Source organism: Drosophila hydei, unplaced genomic scaffold (assembly GCF_003285905.1).
Source record: "Drosophila hydei strain 15085-1641.00,03,60 unplaced genomic scaffold, DhydRS2 tig00008144-arrow-arrow-pilon, whole genome shotgun sequence".
NCBI lineage: Eukaryota > Metazoa > Arthropoda > Insecta > Diptera > Drosophilidae > Drosophila > Drosophila hydei.
In genome coordinates this window covers 1,790,926-1,807,383 of record NW_022045849.1, presented here as the reverse complement: position 1 = coordinate 1,807,383, position 16,458 = coordinate 1,790,926, and the positions used below count along the sequence as shown (strand labels likewise).

At 43.3% G+C, this 16,458-nt stretch overlaps 3 protein-coding genes across 3 annotated transcripts; 2 read left to right on the top strand and 1 right to left on the bottom strand.

Annotated features, from left to right (window-relative positions):
• The first annotated feature begins 8,250 nt into the window (after window positions 1-8,250).
• On the top strand, window positions 8,251-8,954 carry LOC111593241 (mitochondrial cardiolipin hydrolase-like). The gene has a single exon (XM_023305894.2). The coding sequence runs from the start codon at window positions 8,271-8,273 to the stop codon at window positions 8,952-8,954; it is 684 nt and encodes a 227-aa protein (XP_023161662.2). The 5' UTR covers window positions 8,251-8,270.
• A 41-nt stretch (window positions 8,955-8,995) lies between these two features.
• LOC111593232 (RNA exonuclease 1 homolog) lies at window positions 8,996-12,625 on the bottom strand. Its single transcript, XM_023305883.2, has 6 exons — window positions 12,287-12,625; window positions 10,864-12,234; window positions 10,275-10,791; window positions 9,634-10,215; window positions 9,316-9,575; window positions 8,996-9,254 (listed from the first exon to the last, which is right to left on the bottom strand). The coding sequence occupies exons 1-6, from the start codon at window positions 12,429-12,431 to the stop codon at window positions 9,175-9,177; spliced, it is 2,955 nt and encodes a 984-aa protein (XP_023161651.2). The 5' UTR covers window positions 12,432-12,625; the 3' UTR covers window positions 8,996-9,174.
• Window positions 12,626-13,440: 815 nt separating this feature from the next.
• Window positions 13,441-16,458, top strand: LOC111593234 (peroxisomal carnitine O-octanoyltransferase). Its single transcript, XM_023305887.2, has 6 exons — window positions 13,441-13,513; window positions 13,788-14,177; window positions 14,230-15,027; window positions 15,082-15,212; window positions 15,274-15,690; window positions 15,752-16,458. Exons 2-6 carry the CDS (start codon window positions 13,803-13,805, stop codon window positions 15,882-15,884), a joined length of 1,854 nt encoding a protein of 617 aa, XP_023161655.2. The 5' UTR covers window positions 13,441-13,513; window positions 13,788-13,802; the 3' UTR covers window positions 15,885-16,458.

Sequence of the window (16,458 nt, the reverse complement as noted above, 5' to 3'; positions counted from 1 at the left end):
ATTCAGTTGCTGCCAGCGCTGCCTGTCAGAATGGCACGCACAAATACTCACTCAGTTCCGAGAGCAAAGAGCCAAGAGCCAGAAGCCAGCAGCTAGCAGCCAGTAGCTAGGCTCGAAGTCAGCCTGGCCTGCGAGGTAGAGCCGTTGCCGCAGAAGCTGTTGCTGCTGAAAATGCTTAACAATGTGCAAGTCCAGTGGCTGGCAGGACAATTACCACCAAGTGCCGAGCCGCTAGCCCAACACAATCGAAAACTTAGCCAGCGTGAAATATTGAAGCAGAACCGGGGGCCAGACCAGCCAGCCAGGCCCCGAGCCCACTGCCCAAAGCTCCCTTCATCCACGCTGCCAGCGACACTGGCATCTTGCAGCGCGTCGCGTTGGCAAATGGCACCTGCGGAATGCGCTGTCGGAATCTCTTGAAAAATATTTCTATATAGATAATCGAATATATATATTTATATATATATGTGTGTATATAACGTCTTAGCTGAAGTCAAAGCCATAACTCTAAGCTGTATAGCCATAGCTACCGTGCACGCTGACTAAAGCAAACTGCAGCTAAAGCAATTCGAGTCATACAAATTAATTGAATTTATTTGAGAAACATATTTAAGAAATATATTTCCTCTTTTCTTTTTATATAAATATTAAAGGAAATTTATAAAAAGGGAAATTATATGAATATAGGGAATATCATAAAAAAGGTACATTTTGATAAAAAAAAAAAAACAGGAATTATGTATAAAAGAAATATAAAGGCAGGGAAAATATTAAGGGAAATTTATAAAAAGGGAAATTATATGAATATAGGGAATATAATAGAATATGTACATTTTGAGAAAAAAAGGTATTATGTATAAAAGAAATATAAAGGCAGGGAAAATATTAAGGGAAATTTATACACATTAAAAAATATATATTAAAGGAAATTTGTGAATATAAAGGAAATATTAGAAAAACTAGAAGATGAAGAAACAGTTAATATTTTTGAATCTTCTTCAGCAAGCTCAAGCAATTGAACTATTCACTAGAGTGTGTGTTTGCTGTATATATAAATTTGCTGTGGCCAGACAGGTGTGTAATTTATTGATTATTCCGCTAGATATGCTCTCACACACACACACAAACACACATAGTTATAGAGGTTGCTTGTTTAGACATTTTGTCATCTTCAATTTGTGGCTGTCATGCTGGCTGGCTGGCTGGCTGGCTGGCTGGCTGGAAGACAGGCAAAGGACGCACTCGTCCTGCCAAAGGAGCTGACGCTGTAGGTGGCACTGGCTGCATTTCCAAAAGTGGATTACAAGCTGAAGGCACTTGTAATCGCTGCGTTAAGCCAGCCAGCAGCCAGCAGCCAGCAGCCAAGAGCCAACAGCCAACAGGAGCTGCTTCTTATTGAACTGCCACTCCCAGCCCGCCACCCTTCAGGCCCGCCTGGGCGAGAGTTGGGCTGTCGCGTTTATTGAGTTTTAATTGGATAAGTTATAGACGCTCTCATGTTGCATAAATTCCACAGACATTTTTGTTTTCTCACCCACACATACACCCACAGCCACACACATTCCAGAGGCACTGGCGTAGCAGCTGCTGCAAGCGCATTCGTGCGGCAATTGCTAAAGACGTGCTGCTCATTACCTGACCAGCTCGACCAGCCCCAGCAACCCCATATAACAGTATCCTTGTTATCACTTGTTATCATTTATCAGCTCAATCAATAGCGAGTTCATTAGGCAACTGCGTTTAATTAACGCATTGTTTTCGCTTGCAGCTGACTCGAGCTCAAATTCGAAACCTAATTTCAAGCGAAATTGACAATTGCAAAGGCAATTAAATAATTCCTTATATCTTTCCTTTTATTTTTTTTATAGCTTATAAACTGTGAAATTTCCTAAAAGAAATTCTCACTATAACAGGTGGAAATTTGCAGGTCGTTGAGGGATAATCCCTAAAAACGAGGGACATTCCAAAAGCTACACAATAAATATGAAAATTTACAGGACATTTTTCACAATGATCATTTAATTATACTTAAATTTGAAAATTCGATCAATTTATATGTAATGTGTTTTTATATTTGTTCGAAATATCAATTATTTGCAATTAATATGAATTTGAAATTCACTCAGCGAATTCAAGAGTGAATTTCCCATTATTTGAACAGCTCAAGCAATAGTCAAGCGTGCAAATAGCTGACGAAACAGCTAACACAAATGGAAACTATAGCATTTGGAAAAATGTCATGATTTTAATATGTATTCAAACATTACGTAAATCAAAATCAAGTTTAATCTGTAGCTAGCCAAACATAATAAATAAACTCCGGCAATTACTGTCTCTAATAGCACTGGACACGCAGCGCCATCTGGCGGCAATTATTGTACTTTTGGCTGCTTGCACAAAGAGCGAAAGAGACAGATAGCGCGTGTGAGAGCAATAGGGTGGGGGAGTGAGGAGGGCAACATCATTCGTCATGGCTGCATAGTTGTTCATTATTATCGCTGACATTGCGCTGGCCCCTCCCCTACCCTACCCTACCCTACGCTAACCTCATCGACACAACCGGCTTTTCCCGCTTATAATTCATTTCTATTGTGCCACGCCTGAAAGGCCCTTTTGATCCGGCTGACTTATTTGTCTTAAAGGAAGCTCGCAGTGAAATTGCTTTTCCTACTCGCATCCTGTTGTTGTGCTCGCTTGTTGCGCCACACCCTCGCAGCCCCCAAACTCGCAGCTCGCAACTCCCTAGCCGCCCACGTTGCCTTTGTAGTGCATAAAGTGTATCTGGGTATCGGTGTTAATAGACGCCTCTTCTCTTCTATTCTGTTCTCTTCTGTTCTGTTCTCTTGTCTTGTCTTGTCTCGCTCGTCTGCCCGTTTGTCTGGCTCTGGCTCTGGCTCTGGCTCTGGCTCTGAATCTGACGCTGGCTCTTCATTTGTCGCTTGGCGCTTATTGTCAACGGCGCTGGGCTTCATTTTCTTGTGATTAATGTCGTCATTAACTGCAATTAACTTTTTTTTCAGCTGCTCTTCTTCCTCTTCCTCTGCTTGTTGTGCGCGACAAATCTTTGACAGCAAAAAGCCAAAAGCCACTTGACTGCCATGTTGAGCAATGCCAATTTGTGTGATATATCCCCTTCTATATATACAAGAGCATATCCTTCGATAGTGGCCATCACTCATGTGTCCTTCGCTGCTTTTTTTGTTGCCTTCCTAATTATTTGTCGAGCATTTTAGCTGCTAATGGCCTGGGCTGACCTCGCCTCGTATAACTTTATGCGATTTCCTGCTTCCTCTCTCCCCCCTCTCTCCCTCTCAGCCTAGTTTGGTGTCACATGCTTGCAGCACGTGCTGCAGCTTGTGTTGCATGTTGCAGGTTTAACTCCCATTGTTGCGTGGCCGCACAGTCAGCAGCTTCCCATGGGATTTCGAGTTCGACTTCGAGTTTCGAGTTCGAGTTCGCGTCTTCAAGTAAATTTTGATAATTTCGCACCCAACCTGAGGAAATCGCTCGTAAACCAATGCCAAAATGACATCGAAAAACTTTTATATGCTCTGTTAGATATACACTGCAATAGAGTAGCTTAAATTTTGCATTTACTTCGCCAGCAGCTTTAAGGAATAATTTATAGATGTGTGGTAACAGTTGCCATATATGTTAACAATTTCACTAGGTGCTCACAGTTCTAGAAATGTTAACTGTGAAGAAGAGGGAAAGGGAAATTGTTAAACAGAGGGAAATTTACAGAAGACTTCAAATGCTTAAAGGGATTTTATGGCAGTTGTGATAATGATGCCATTTAAAAGGAACTATTTGTGGGGAATTGTGGAAAGAAAGGGAAATTATGCAGAAACAGGGGCAGGGTACACAGTTAATGAAACTTATTGTGTAAAGAAATAAGAAGGTAATGCAAAAACTGGGAATTTAAAGAAATATGAATTTGAAAGCAATTAAAAAATTTAAGGGAATATATGTAAATAATGGAATTTCAGAGAAATTTCATGCAAATAATATTTTTTTATATTGAGAAAAATGTATAATAAAGATTATATTTTGGGAGTGGTAACAAAAATATTACATAAACTAATTTACAAAAATAGTTCATGGAATTTATAAAGGAAATTTGGAGCACATTTATAAAAATAATGGTCATATTTGAAAATAAGGGTAATATATAAATATTAGGTTTGTGCTCAAAAGAAATTAAGAGGGAACATTTAAAGGAGATTAAGGAAATTATGAAAGCTTATCTGAATATTGAAGTTTTACATCTGTAAAAAGCTCTTCAAGGTTTTCAAAATATCTTTAGGTAGAGCATATAAAAGTTGTCACATTTATCTGTATGATTTTTGGCTTGGAGCATGTGTCGGCATTTTTATTTTTGGCATTTTTTTAAGTGCCTGCTCACACGCACACAGAGAGGGTGGGAGATAGCGAGAGAGAAAGTGGGCGAGAAGGAGAGGGAGACACTTACACGCAGTTACCTTTTTGGGCTATTTGGCTTTGGCTTGGCTTTGGCTCTGGCGCTGGCTTTGGCTTGCATTTCTGTGTTTTAACTTTCTTACAATAAAGTGATGTTATCTTGGGCCCCAGCTATTTTGTGGCTTAGGCAACAGGCGAGAGCCGAGTGGCAAATGTGCTGCACTTGGCGCTAGGCAGGGGGCGGAACAACGGGGCGCAGCGGGGGCACCGGTAGCACAGGCGACAGGATCTAAGGGAAATTACTCTGTGCTTTATCGTGCATATAAATCTATTTGCTCAGGTGTTTTTCGCTGCTAATATGTTTGTGATGACTTTATTTTGCGCTTTCCGCCCTTGTTTTCTTTGCGCCTTTTTTGCTGCTTTTTGGCCTTATTTATATGTGGGCGGGGCTGCTTAACAGTTTTGGTTCTTTTTTGTTTGTTGCTTTGCGGCTCTAGAAAAGTTGTAAAAAGGTTTTCGCCAGCTTTCGGCAGCTGGTCTGGCGGAGCGCACGCATTATTTTCAGTTTTTCGCCTGCTTTAATATTTTTGCGCAATTTGCTTAAATAAATACGTGACGCGCCTTCTGTCTTTGCCTACCGTTGTTAGCCGAAAGTGCAAATTAAAAGCCAAAATCGTTAGGCTAAATGATTTAAGCACTTAACTTGCACGCATGAGAGGCATTTGTTGCTTCTGCTCTTGTTGTTGTTGTTGTTGTTGTTGTTGTTGTTGTCATTGTCGCTGGTTAACTGAAATATTTAGTAGCTAACATTAAGCGCGGCCCAAGTCACAAGACAGCAGCAGCGCACGGGTCCCCCAAAAAATGAATATGTAGACAAGCTTTTAAGCCTTTTTTTGGATGTGCTTAAGCTTAATAACAACTAGACAACATACACTGTAAAAAGTGAGTGTGTCTGAAGCTTGAGCTGTATTAAAATCTATGTTTCTGCTTACCTTTCCAATGACTCAAAAGCCTGTTAAAAAAATTTAAAATTTTACTTTTTTGGGTTTCGAACCCGCAACCTCACGCTTAACTACGGATGTGTTTGAAATTCTGTTAAAATTCATTCATTACTCGCTTAAGGGCGGAAATGTAATTGCGCACACTAACAAAATCTCAATAAATTTGCGCAGGTTCGAACCTCGTCCAGAACAGAAAAGGAGATTTTAAATATCAATTTCCATGTTTAACTGCGAATGATAAAATAAAATTCTATTAAAAATAATTTGTTGTGTTATTTAAATAAATTAAAGTGCAAAAGCAGCAGTTTTCAGTTCTCGACGTAGCTTTTAAAGCTAACAGCAATAAGAACAATGTCGCTGTGTGAGGGTCGCTTGCTTAACAGAAGACGCTGCTGAGTTATGTCTATCTTAGGAAGCTTTAACATAAGGTTAACAAGCTAACATTTTCTATTTATAGTCTCCTCAAGCTATTAACAGTCTTGGGAGCTGTCAATATTTTTTAACAGCTTAACGAAAATGTTAAGTTTTTATTTTAAGACTTACTGAAGAGCTCTTAAAATCGTTAAGTAAAGAATATTTAAATCGAATTTTTAGTATGCCTTAGTAACTTGTTTAATTCATGCTCGATTTGCAACAAAGTTAGCTTAAATTTAAGTGCCCAACCAACATTATGTTGCTTTATTTTTAACCACATTTTTCACTGTGTATACACTATGTGCACACACACACTCGCACACACGTATGTGTATTGGCACAACAATGTCCTCGCGACCACATACACACACCTACACAGAGCCAACATTTACTCAAGGGATTAACTGTAAAGATCTTAATGCCTCTATTTCGACGGTCTTAAGTATACTTCCGCCTGGCCAGGTCGCCCAATGTGTGACAGAGGGACAAGTCAAGCAGCACTGACTTAGCCCCCAGCCCCCATCTCCACCCCCACTTGTGCTCCCATCCACACTTGTTTTTCTAGCTTCTTAGTATTCGTGTATGTGTGTGTGTGTGTTGTTTGTATTTGGGTCTTGTGTTTGTTTTGCGCACTAGCCCTTCGGCGGCCTCCCTTTAGGCCCGCTCCCTCGGCGAGCCCTCGAGGCGTCACTTGCGTGTGCTTTGTTTGCACTGTGTGCGGTCTTTCGGCTTTTTGGGCCACATATGCACATTGTCATTGCCAAGTACCACTAATATTATTTACATTTCGTTAGGTTTATGTGTGAAGCAGACCTGTCCCGGCTAACCCACTCCTGTCCCCAGCCACTCCCAGTCATATCTATTCAACCATTTCCCAACCAAAAGAAAGCCCAATCAAAGTCCGGCGGAAACAATTACTACGAATTACTGTGCCAATGCCAATAAAAGTACAGCGAAAAAAATAGCTTTATCCGATTTTTGTTTCTTGTTCTCTTCTTCTTCTGCTTCGTCTTCTTCCTCTTTTGTTTTAGAGTAATAGAATTTCACGGCGCAAAAGTTCGATACGCAAGAACTTTTATGAAAACTGAAAGACCACATCATGCAAATACTTGTTAAACAATTACAACAGCCACAGCAACAATTACAACAGCAACAACAACATTTGCGAGCAGCTGTTGCCAACAGCCGTTGCGCGTATAATTGAAAAATATATCGAGTACAACATGAATCTGATTTAAATTACATTCAAACATGAAAGAACAAGAATTCTATACCAAAACGACTACTGCATACACTTCTTGGGCTAAGACTCTGTAAGATATGGAATGGAAAATTAAAGTTTATGCTATAAAAAAAGGAAGTGGTATACAACTAAGCTTGTATAAGGCATTGGTCTTATCTGTCTAAGATTGTATCTCTATATCAGACGAATGAATACCCTTTATATCAATTATATAACTGTAAAATGAAACAGATTTTGTTTTTATTTTCTTTTGTCACTTTATAGTGTTTTTTAAAGTATATTAAGTTTCATATAATCTAATTTTGTTTTATCTAATTTTTAAATGAATATTAATTTTTGTTTTATTTTTTCCTTACCTTAGTAAATATATCAACTCTATAGCTGATACGGATCATAAATATATATAAATATTCATTGTGTCACAAATCCCATTACAAGCCTAAAGTACCCTCAGCAATACCCTCTACAGCAACAAGTCTATGCGATACATATTACAAATTACAAAAAAAAGTTATGAAACTTGCAATTTATGAAGTTTTTTGTGGCACCTGTGAAGCTAAAGTTTTGTGTTTATATATATTTTTTTGTTATTTGAGAGGAAAAACTTAGTTATCTAAAGCTGAAAAACTATGCTCGAGTGCTGTTGATGGCGAAATCAGCTTATGGCCTAAAATAATAAAAATATTAAGCAGCAATTAAATGATCAGAAAATAAAACAAATCAAACCAAGCTTCATAAAAATAATTCAACTGTACGAAATATGGGCTCTCAATATATATATATATATATATATATATATCAGAATTTAATTTAATTCTTACGTTGGTACATCTTTTAAGACTGGCAACACCATGTTTACATTGCATTGAGCACAAAAACAAAGCACTGCAACGGCACAAGTTAACATAACTACAAATCGAATCTGGCAATGCCAATCGTCAACTTCAATCTACTGATTGCAGGTGGCAACGCTGTTATTGCACTATGCTCTGGCAGCGCTGTATCTGGCCTCAGTGCAATCTGCTCACACAGCCGGCAGCGCTGTTATGCTTTACTATACGCTGGCAATACTGCATTTACCAACAATTGACATAAGCTCAGGCTGGCAACACTGCGATTACTTTTGATGCTGAAAATTGGCAGCACTGCAATTGCATTTCGTTTGCCGCTCGACTAGGAACGAGAAAGCGAAAATGCTATATTATTTAATAAAATTCTTAAAGCTCTGCTGTAGCGAACCATTTCAGCTGGCAGCCCACTATGCGAGACTAAAGCGGGAATGGGCGAACGATCGCATCGGCAAGTCCGTAAATCAGGCGGCGTTCATATCCTATCAGTATTTCAGAAATTGTTTTGTCCTGCATCAGACGCCCGTTAGCAAATGTGAGGATACCAGTTGCATTTGGAGGCAGCTGGAACACATCATTGAGCACATGGACCGAGCGCAATATTCAATCGATATAGCCATATACGTGATGGATTCCTATGCCATTGGCGATGCACTGCGTCGCGCCAGTCAGCGTGGAGTACGAGTGCGTCTGATCTGCTACAAAAGCTATCAGATGCTGCAAAACAAGTACGGCGATTGCATATGGCTGCGCAGGCTATCTCCACTGTCAAGACAGCCGCGTGAAATGACCATGCATCACAAGTTCTGTGTCATCGATGGCTACATGGCCAAGCGAGCACAGAAGTCACCGGCCTTGACCGTGTGCATGACTGGCTCCATGAACTGGATATCGCTGCCCAGAAGCTGTGACGACTTCCTCATAACCAGTTCGCCACGAATTGCCAAGCGACTGGAGCAGGAATTCGAGCGCATCTGGTCGCTATGCAAAGCACGAGAGAACGCACCACATGTAAAACATTTACAATAATATCTTATTGTTTATATTTAATATAATATATATAGGTTTCATATATATTATAGATATTTGTTTTGGATCTTAAGGCTCACTTATGGGATACGTTTGATTTCAAATGTGGGATCGGCTATGAAGTTGAGTTACATAATACGAATCGTATGTAATGTGCCCGCATTGATGACATTGTAAGTCCAATCCCAAACTTTAATCGATTAATGCGATCCGCTACAGCTCAACTAATCTTGTTGCGCAGATAGTATTTGATGAGCTGTATACAGACCTCCGCATCCTCAGCGCTGTCGTGGCCAGCCTCTGCAAATCGAGCATAGATTGTGATCTCGATATTTATATAGTTAGATGAGCATCTGCTTACCATTTTCTTGTATAATGCGCTTCAGATTTTCAATGCATAGCGTTTTGAGCGCTCGCTTCTTGGGCAGGCCCATTTTGTGTGGGAACAGCACAGATGTATCCACGACTACATCATGTATTAGTTTCAAGGCCTTCATATCGCTCTCCAGGCTGTGACCCACTAGCACCGTCTTGGCGTGAAACATGGACATAAGCACCGCCTGAACATCGCGTAGCGTTCGTGTCTCCTTTGACAGCATCGCTTCCGTAATGCCCGAATATCTAGCACGAATAAAATCAGTCAATCAATGAAATTAGTTACTCAAAGCCGTATGCTTACACAGTATTATAGTCGACAATTTGATTGTCTGGCTTGACCAGAGCATCGTAAACGCTGCGTCCATTGATGTCCACAACGGTCACTCGAGTCAGCTCGATGCCGTGCGTCGTATAGCACATTTCGCAGTCGAGCGCGTAAATATCCTTTTTGGTGGGCACATAGTCGTCCGAACGCTCAATGGTCTTTATGAAGCAGGTCAGCTTATCGGGATCATAGTAGTCGCTAACGTGATAGTTGGCATAGCTGCAGCCAGGCGTGCCCGCTGGCTGCTGGCAGCAGCGATGCTGATTGTCTGTGAAGCCGCGCCGATAGCCCGTGCTCTTTGGATGATAGTTGCACATGTCCGTGCACTTGGTGTCATAAATGCTTAGATTGAACACCTTGCCACAGCGGGTGCAATAGCGTTCGGTTTCGTTGGGTCGTCGATTGGGGCGGCAGGCGCGTATAACAGCTGTGCCGCGTACCTTGCCCGGCCGTGGATAGCCATTCTCCACCAGCTGCTCGTCGGTCAGATGCAGATCGTAGACCATTTGGTATGCCTTCTCCGCGTCGAGTGTATCAAAAGGCTCCGACGAGGATTTGCTGAAAGACAGAGTAAAATATGAGTTAAGACCTGAACGCAATCAATTCCACCTACGTACTCCTTCTTCTCAACGCTCCAGGATGTGGTGAGCGCCCGTTTGCCACCCAACATCATCTCGTGCGAGACAGTCTTATTGGCCACGCTGGGCTGATTGCCCGCCTCGATGGCCTCCTTGCGTAGTTTATTGATGGCCAACATGCAGCTGTTCTTATAGATCGACGGCGTGCTGCACTTTTTGAACACGGCCAGCTCCTCGACCTGGGCTCGCTCCCAGGCGTCAGCCAGTTGTGGATAGATAATGATACACTGCTTCACCATCATCTCGTAATACTGCATGCGTATATTATACGATATTTTCGAGCTTTGTGGCTCCAACACCGGTGGTTTGGCAGCAGCGACACCAGTTGCAGGCGCCACCTTGTCCAGCGCCGCAGTAGGCTTATGAGCCAAACGGCTACCGCCTTTAAATGTCTGGGCAGCAGTGAAAGCGGGCTTCTTCTCCGCCTGCAATTCCTCTATTTTCTTCTTGGCGCGCGCTATGGCTATCACATTAGCCACGGGCGTTATGGTGCGTGCTGCAAGCATAAAACCAAAATATTTTAGATCAAGCCAATTTATGTAGATGGATAGATAGATAGTTGACCCACCTGTGCGCGTTGGAGGTGCCAGAGAGCTGCGTGATATGAGTGGCGTTAGGGTCTTGGCACGCGCTTCGCGCAGTTCCTCCTGAGCCACGCGCACGCGCTCCTGGGCCTGGCGCAACAGTTCCGCATCTGCCTCGGCGCGCAGCGCTTCCTGACGCCGCAGTTCGGTCCGTCTGTCGAATATTGCCTGCATGGCGTTGCGTATATGATTGGGCTTGTGCACACCCACAGGAGCTTGGGGCTTGCACTTGTCCGCATTCTCGTGGGCAACGCGACGCTTCTGCAAGGCCGCAGTAGCTGCTTCGGTGTAGGCCTCAATGTCCGGCGAAGGGGCTTTGCGTTTGCGCGCGTTCTCCGCGCTCGTCTCCTCCGGCTTGTGGGCAAACTCCTGCTCCAATTCATCAAATATCATTTCACACTGACGCACAATCTCCGCCTCGGAAACATCCACATTCATTTCATAGTCCAATGCAAAGTCATCTTCGGGCTTGGCTGGCAGTTCACTAGGGGTGTCTGCTTCGGCTTTGGTTTTGCTTCTGCTAGAGCTGGAGCTGGAGTTGGATGTGGAGGTGGAGGTGGAGGTGGCGGTGGAGGTTTTGGATTTGGAGCTGCTCGAGCTGCGTGATGTGGATTTCGAACTGGAACTACTGTGATGGCGACTCCTGGACGATGATGATGTTGACGATGTTGTTGATTTGGACGAACTGTTTCTCTCCTTGCTGTCAGATTTCTTGTCACTGCGATGCTTATCGCTGCTGGATGACTTTCTATGCGAAGACGATGCTGAGGAGGACGCTGATGATTTGTGCTTGGAGCTGGAACTGGAGCTACGATGCTCGCCACGTTCTTTATCTTTGTGGGACGAGCTGCGGCGTTCTTTATCTTCTCTAGATTTGTGTTCATGTTTGCGACTCTCGCTGCGAGCACTGGATGAAGACGATGAAGTTTTCTTTTCGTTGTCGCTCTTTGGAACCTCCTCGCTAGCTATCTCTTGTACGGGCTTAGTTTCAGTACTCGTTTTGGCCAACTCGACCAATTCCGCACCCAATTCCGCTTCCAATTCCGCCTTCACTTCCTCTTGCTCATGCTCTTGCTGCTGTTCTTCAGCTTTGTCATGTTCTGCCCAGTCGCCGTCCGCACCGTTTGTCGCTGCTATCGCGGAGGGCACATATTTGGGTGCAGTCGCCGCGTCGCCAAATGGTTTTTTCGCCGGCGAGGCATTTAGGGCCGGTTTCTCAGGATGGTATTCCAGATTTGGTTTCTTTTTGGGTGCACACATCGTCATCTCGGGCAGCGGCAGCGAAAGCAACTTGGGCACCGGCGCTGGCTTGTACTCTGGCACCGACTCGGTTGGCTGTGTCGTTTCCACATCATCTACGAACAACTAGCGTTAAGTGTTTGCATAACATGGAACACACACACTCACCCTTGCGATTATGCTTGAAGTGGCAGAAAGGACGTTTGCAGTTGAAGGACGCTTCGCCGTTTTCATCATTACTGCCGCTGCTATTGCCGGCGCTGTTGTAGTATGGACAAGCAAAGCTCTTGAAAAGGCCTGTCGATGGTAACATTGTTTGGCCCTACGCTTAATTAATAATCGCTGCTTTATTGAGCAAGCGCTGTTAGAAAATATAATGTTCTATTTAATTCGTTTTTTGTGTATTTGCTCATTTCACGAAATTAATGCCAGATGTTTTGCGAAACAAGCCGCTCGGCGTTGCCACTTTTTCGATAGTGTGGCAGCGTTAGCATCACAGCTGGAGCACATAAACAAATCGAAGCCAGCAACCCAGTAGAAATTTGACAGCAGAGCTAAGTCTTGTCGTTAATATTTATAGAGCAGTAAATTAAATATTGGAAATGTCGAAAAGACGGAAAAGAAGGATTTTTAAGATACCAATTTCTCATAAGAAATAGACCAATAGTTAGCTAGATATGTGGAATATGCGTATTTGCAACTGGGCAGTATAATTATTTATTGCTAATTGTCTAAGCTATTAAATAGTTAATCAAAGATGTTTAATTTACATAACATACTTGTATCTTTTATATTACCAATGAAAATGATATGTATATAATGAATATTATATTGTTAAAATGCTTTCAAATTATTTTATTTTACATCAAAGTGAATTTTCCACCTTGTTATGTTATTATTAGTAAATTCTGTGAAAATCTATGCCAACTAGTTGATTTTCTATACGAACATCGTTTTCGTGTCACGACAACAAAAATCGGAAACGCGCTCAGCTCTAGTAAAGTGTTTGAGTGCGCGGGTGGCGGGTACAAAGTCCAAAGTATTCCTCTCTGCCAGTCGATTCACGTGTGACGTCACAGTTTATTGTACTAGTTTCTGGAGCCATGTTTATTATTCATTTTCGCATGCACTGCAAGAATGCAAATCCATTAAAATGAAAACACTTAAGCGAGATATTTACATGCATATGTATGTGTGGAGTTTTTATCAATACAACGCGTTCATTCAACCGTTCTGATCGATCGCAATCTTATCAAATCGACTCAGTTTGAGAGACTCACGCACACACGCATACATACGCAAAAGGGCTAGGCGACGCTTGCGACTGGGCTCGTTTTCATCAAAGCATTTAGTCGTTTAGCGGCACTTGGAGACATTGGTTGGATATACGGAAAGGTCAGTAAACACAGCCGCAGCAACAGGCTAATTAACTGTAAAATAAAATGAATAAGTGCTTATTAACATATTAGCAAATGCAGATACGGGTTTAATGCGTGTGTGTGATTGTGTAAACGACCTTTGGCCAACTGCTAAGTGCTACAATTTGAAACTTTGGACCAGTTGTGCTGCCCAAAAAAAAAGTAATCAGCTGCAGCTTATCTGCTTATCTATAGACAATAGTAGATTGCTATCTTTACCATCAAATTAACGTGGTTAATACGCTTAGCAGCTATTTTGTGTCATTATGGATCGTGCCAGCTTATTTATCGGCGATAACCAGGAGAGCACGTTTAGCTTTGATGAAACGCTGCCGGCGCTGCCGCTGCCAGAGCTGAAGGATACGCTGAAGCGTTACTATGCTGGCCTGGTGCCCTTTGGAACGCCCGAGGAGCTGGCCAAGACGAGGCGTATCATTGCGGAGTTCGAGTCGGGCATCGGAGCCGAGCTGCAGGCCAAGCTGAAGGAGCGTGCGGCCAGCATGAAGAATTGGCTGGGCAGCTGGTGGGAGGACTATGCATATCACACGCTGCGTCTGCCATTGTTGCCCTATCAAATAATGTCTATGCCCTGTCAGCTGACCCATGTGGGCGTGCCCGAGCGGCCGGACTATATGCTCAAGGTTGTACATTGAAGCCAATCGTTCGAGCTGCAACTAATTTGATTCGTTTCAGAGTCTCGCTCGTCAGATCTATCACACGCTGGAGTTCTGGAATCTGGTGCGCAATGAGAATATAAAGCCTCTCTCGTCGAATGGCGGTCGGGTGAAGTACTCATCGGCCTTGTATAAGCAATTCTATTCGACGTCGCGTGTGCCGGGCGAGGAGCAGGATCACATTGAGAAGCACTTTCTGACCAAGTCCGAGGGACGCACACCCACGCACCTGACCATCACCGGCAAGGGTCGCCAGTTCATTTTCAATTGTGTGCACGAGGACGATTCCATACTGACGGCGCCTGAGATCTTGGTTGCTCTGCAGCGACTACGCAGCATCCTGGACTATGAGCCCGATGGTGATGGCGTGCCAGCGCTCACGCATGACAATCGTACCAGCTGGGCCAAGAACCGCAAGCACCTGATGAACCTATCGGAAGCGAACAAGGAGAACCTGAAGCTGGTGGAGAGCTCCTGCATCGACATCTGCTTCGATGAGCATCAGCCGCAGAGCACCGAGGAATCGTCACAGCTGTGCATCTACGGCGACTATCATTCGCGCTGGGGAGATCGCAGCAGCTGCATCATCGCCTTCAAGAATGGACACTATGTGTTTGCGGGCGAGCACAGCTGCTACGATGGAACGCTCAGCGCTAGCTTTGCCACATTTATACAGCTCAGTTTTCTGGAGGTGCCCGAGCCGGACTGGAATGAGGTCAATGGCTCGAACGTGGTGGAGCTACAGGAGCTCAAGTTCGATTTGGATGACACACTCAGATCGGAGATTAAGCGCGTGCTCCACGAGATCGAGGAACGGGTGAGTGGGATGACGTCCTTCAAATTTAGTGCCAATTCTAAGACATACTTACAGGGCATCGATGTCACCGTTACCTTCGAGGTGTTTGACGATTATGGCAAGGAATTTATGAAGACTCAGAAGCTGCACCCCGATTCCTTTGTGCAGGTGCTCATGCAGTGGGCGTACTACCAGATGCATCAGGAGTAAGACAACGAATGCTTCCCACTCCAATTTGTATTACTTAACATCTGTGAATCTCACCAGGATTGCGCCCACTTATGAGACGGCGCTAATGCGACACTTTTATAACGGACGCACCGAGACTCTTCGCTCCTGCACCACTGCTGTATACGAATTCCTGCTGGCGTCCAGCAACAAAAGTACCACGGATGAGCAGCTGGTGAAAGCTTTTCGCGCCGCTGTCAGTGATCACCGATATCAAATGGACGAGGCCCGCAGGGGTCATGGCATAGACAGGCATCTCTTTGGACTGTGGTGCGTTGCGTATGAGAAAAACATGGACATACCCGCTCTGTATGATGATCCACTGTACGCCAAGGCCGGCGGCGGTGGCAACTTCGTCCTCTCGTCCAGCACGCTGGGCTTCACGCCCAATGTGGGCTTTGTGGCGCCCATGACACTGGATGGCTACGGTGTCTTCTATGCAATTACCTCAGATGCGTATGTTGCACAGCTCTCATAAAGCCTTCTGGCCATATTAATGACTCCTTAAATCTTCCAGCATCTACATAAACTCGACGGCCTACAGGGACAGCATCAAGAGCAGCGCCCGCAAATTCAATGCCATCTTCATTGAATCGTTCCGTCGCATTCGCCAGCTGCTGGAGCAGCAGCAAAATGACTCGAAATTGTAAACTGCCAAGCTCTAACATATATACAAGAGTCAGCTTTCCATATATCGCCACAGTCTCAAGTTCTTACAGCAGTGTGCATTCCATGTGGAATTAAATCAGAGATGCCTTGCCAGGTCGAACATATCAGGAAAGAGAAGACATAGTAATTCTTAATAAGCCATTCCAATCCAAATCAATCACAGGCTATATGTATATTTATAAGAATATGTATACTAAGTTCTGCAAGTACTTGTTGTCCAGCTATGTTAGCTATTGTAGCCTTGACCATCGGCTGCAGCGATATATAGAATTCAGACACTCATTGAACTGTTAATTTCGTGACAGCTCCTGACAATCAATTAAAAACTTCATTTCGAAAATGACAACATTTTCAAATTGATGTCTAAATAATTAAATGTAAATGCAGAAATTCATAAACAAAATTAATTCAGTCTTCTGAGAGTTAGTTTCAAATAGATGCGATTAAAAATTTTGTAATTTGATGGCATAATATTTGAAGTGAAGTCCAAAAACTTTCGAAACACTCAAAGCTACTTCTAACACATTCAAATATTCCATCCCATCTATCCACAAT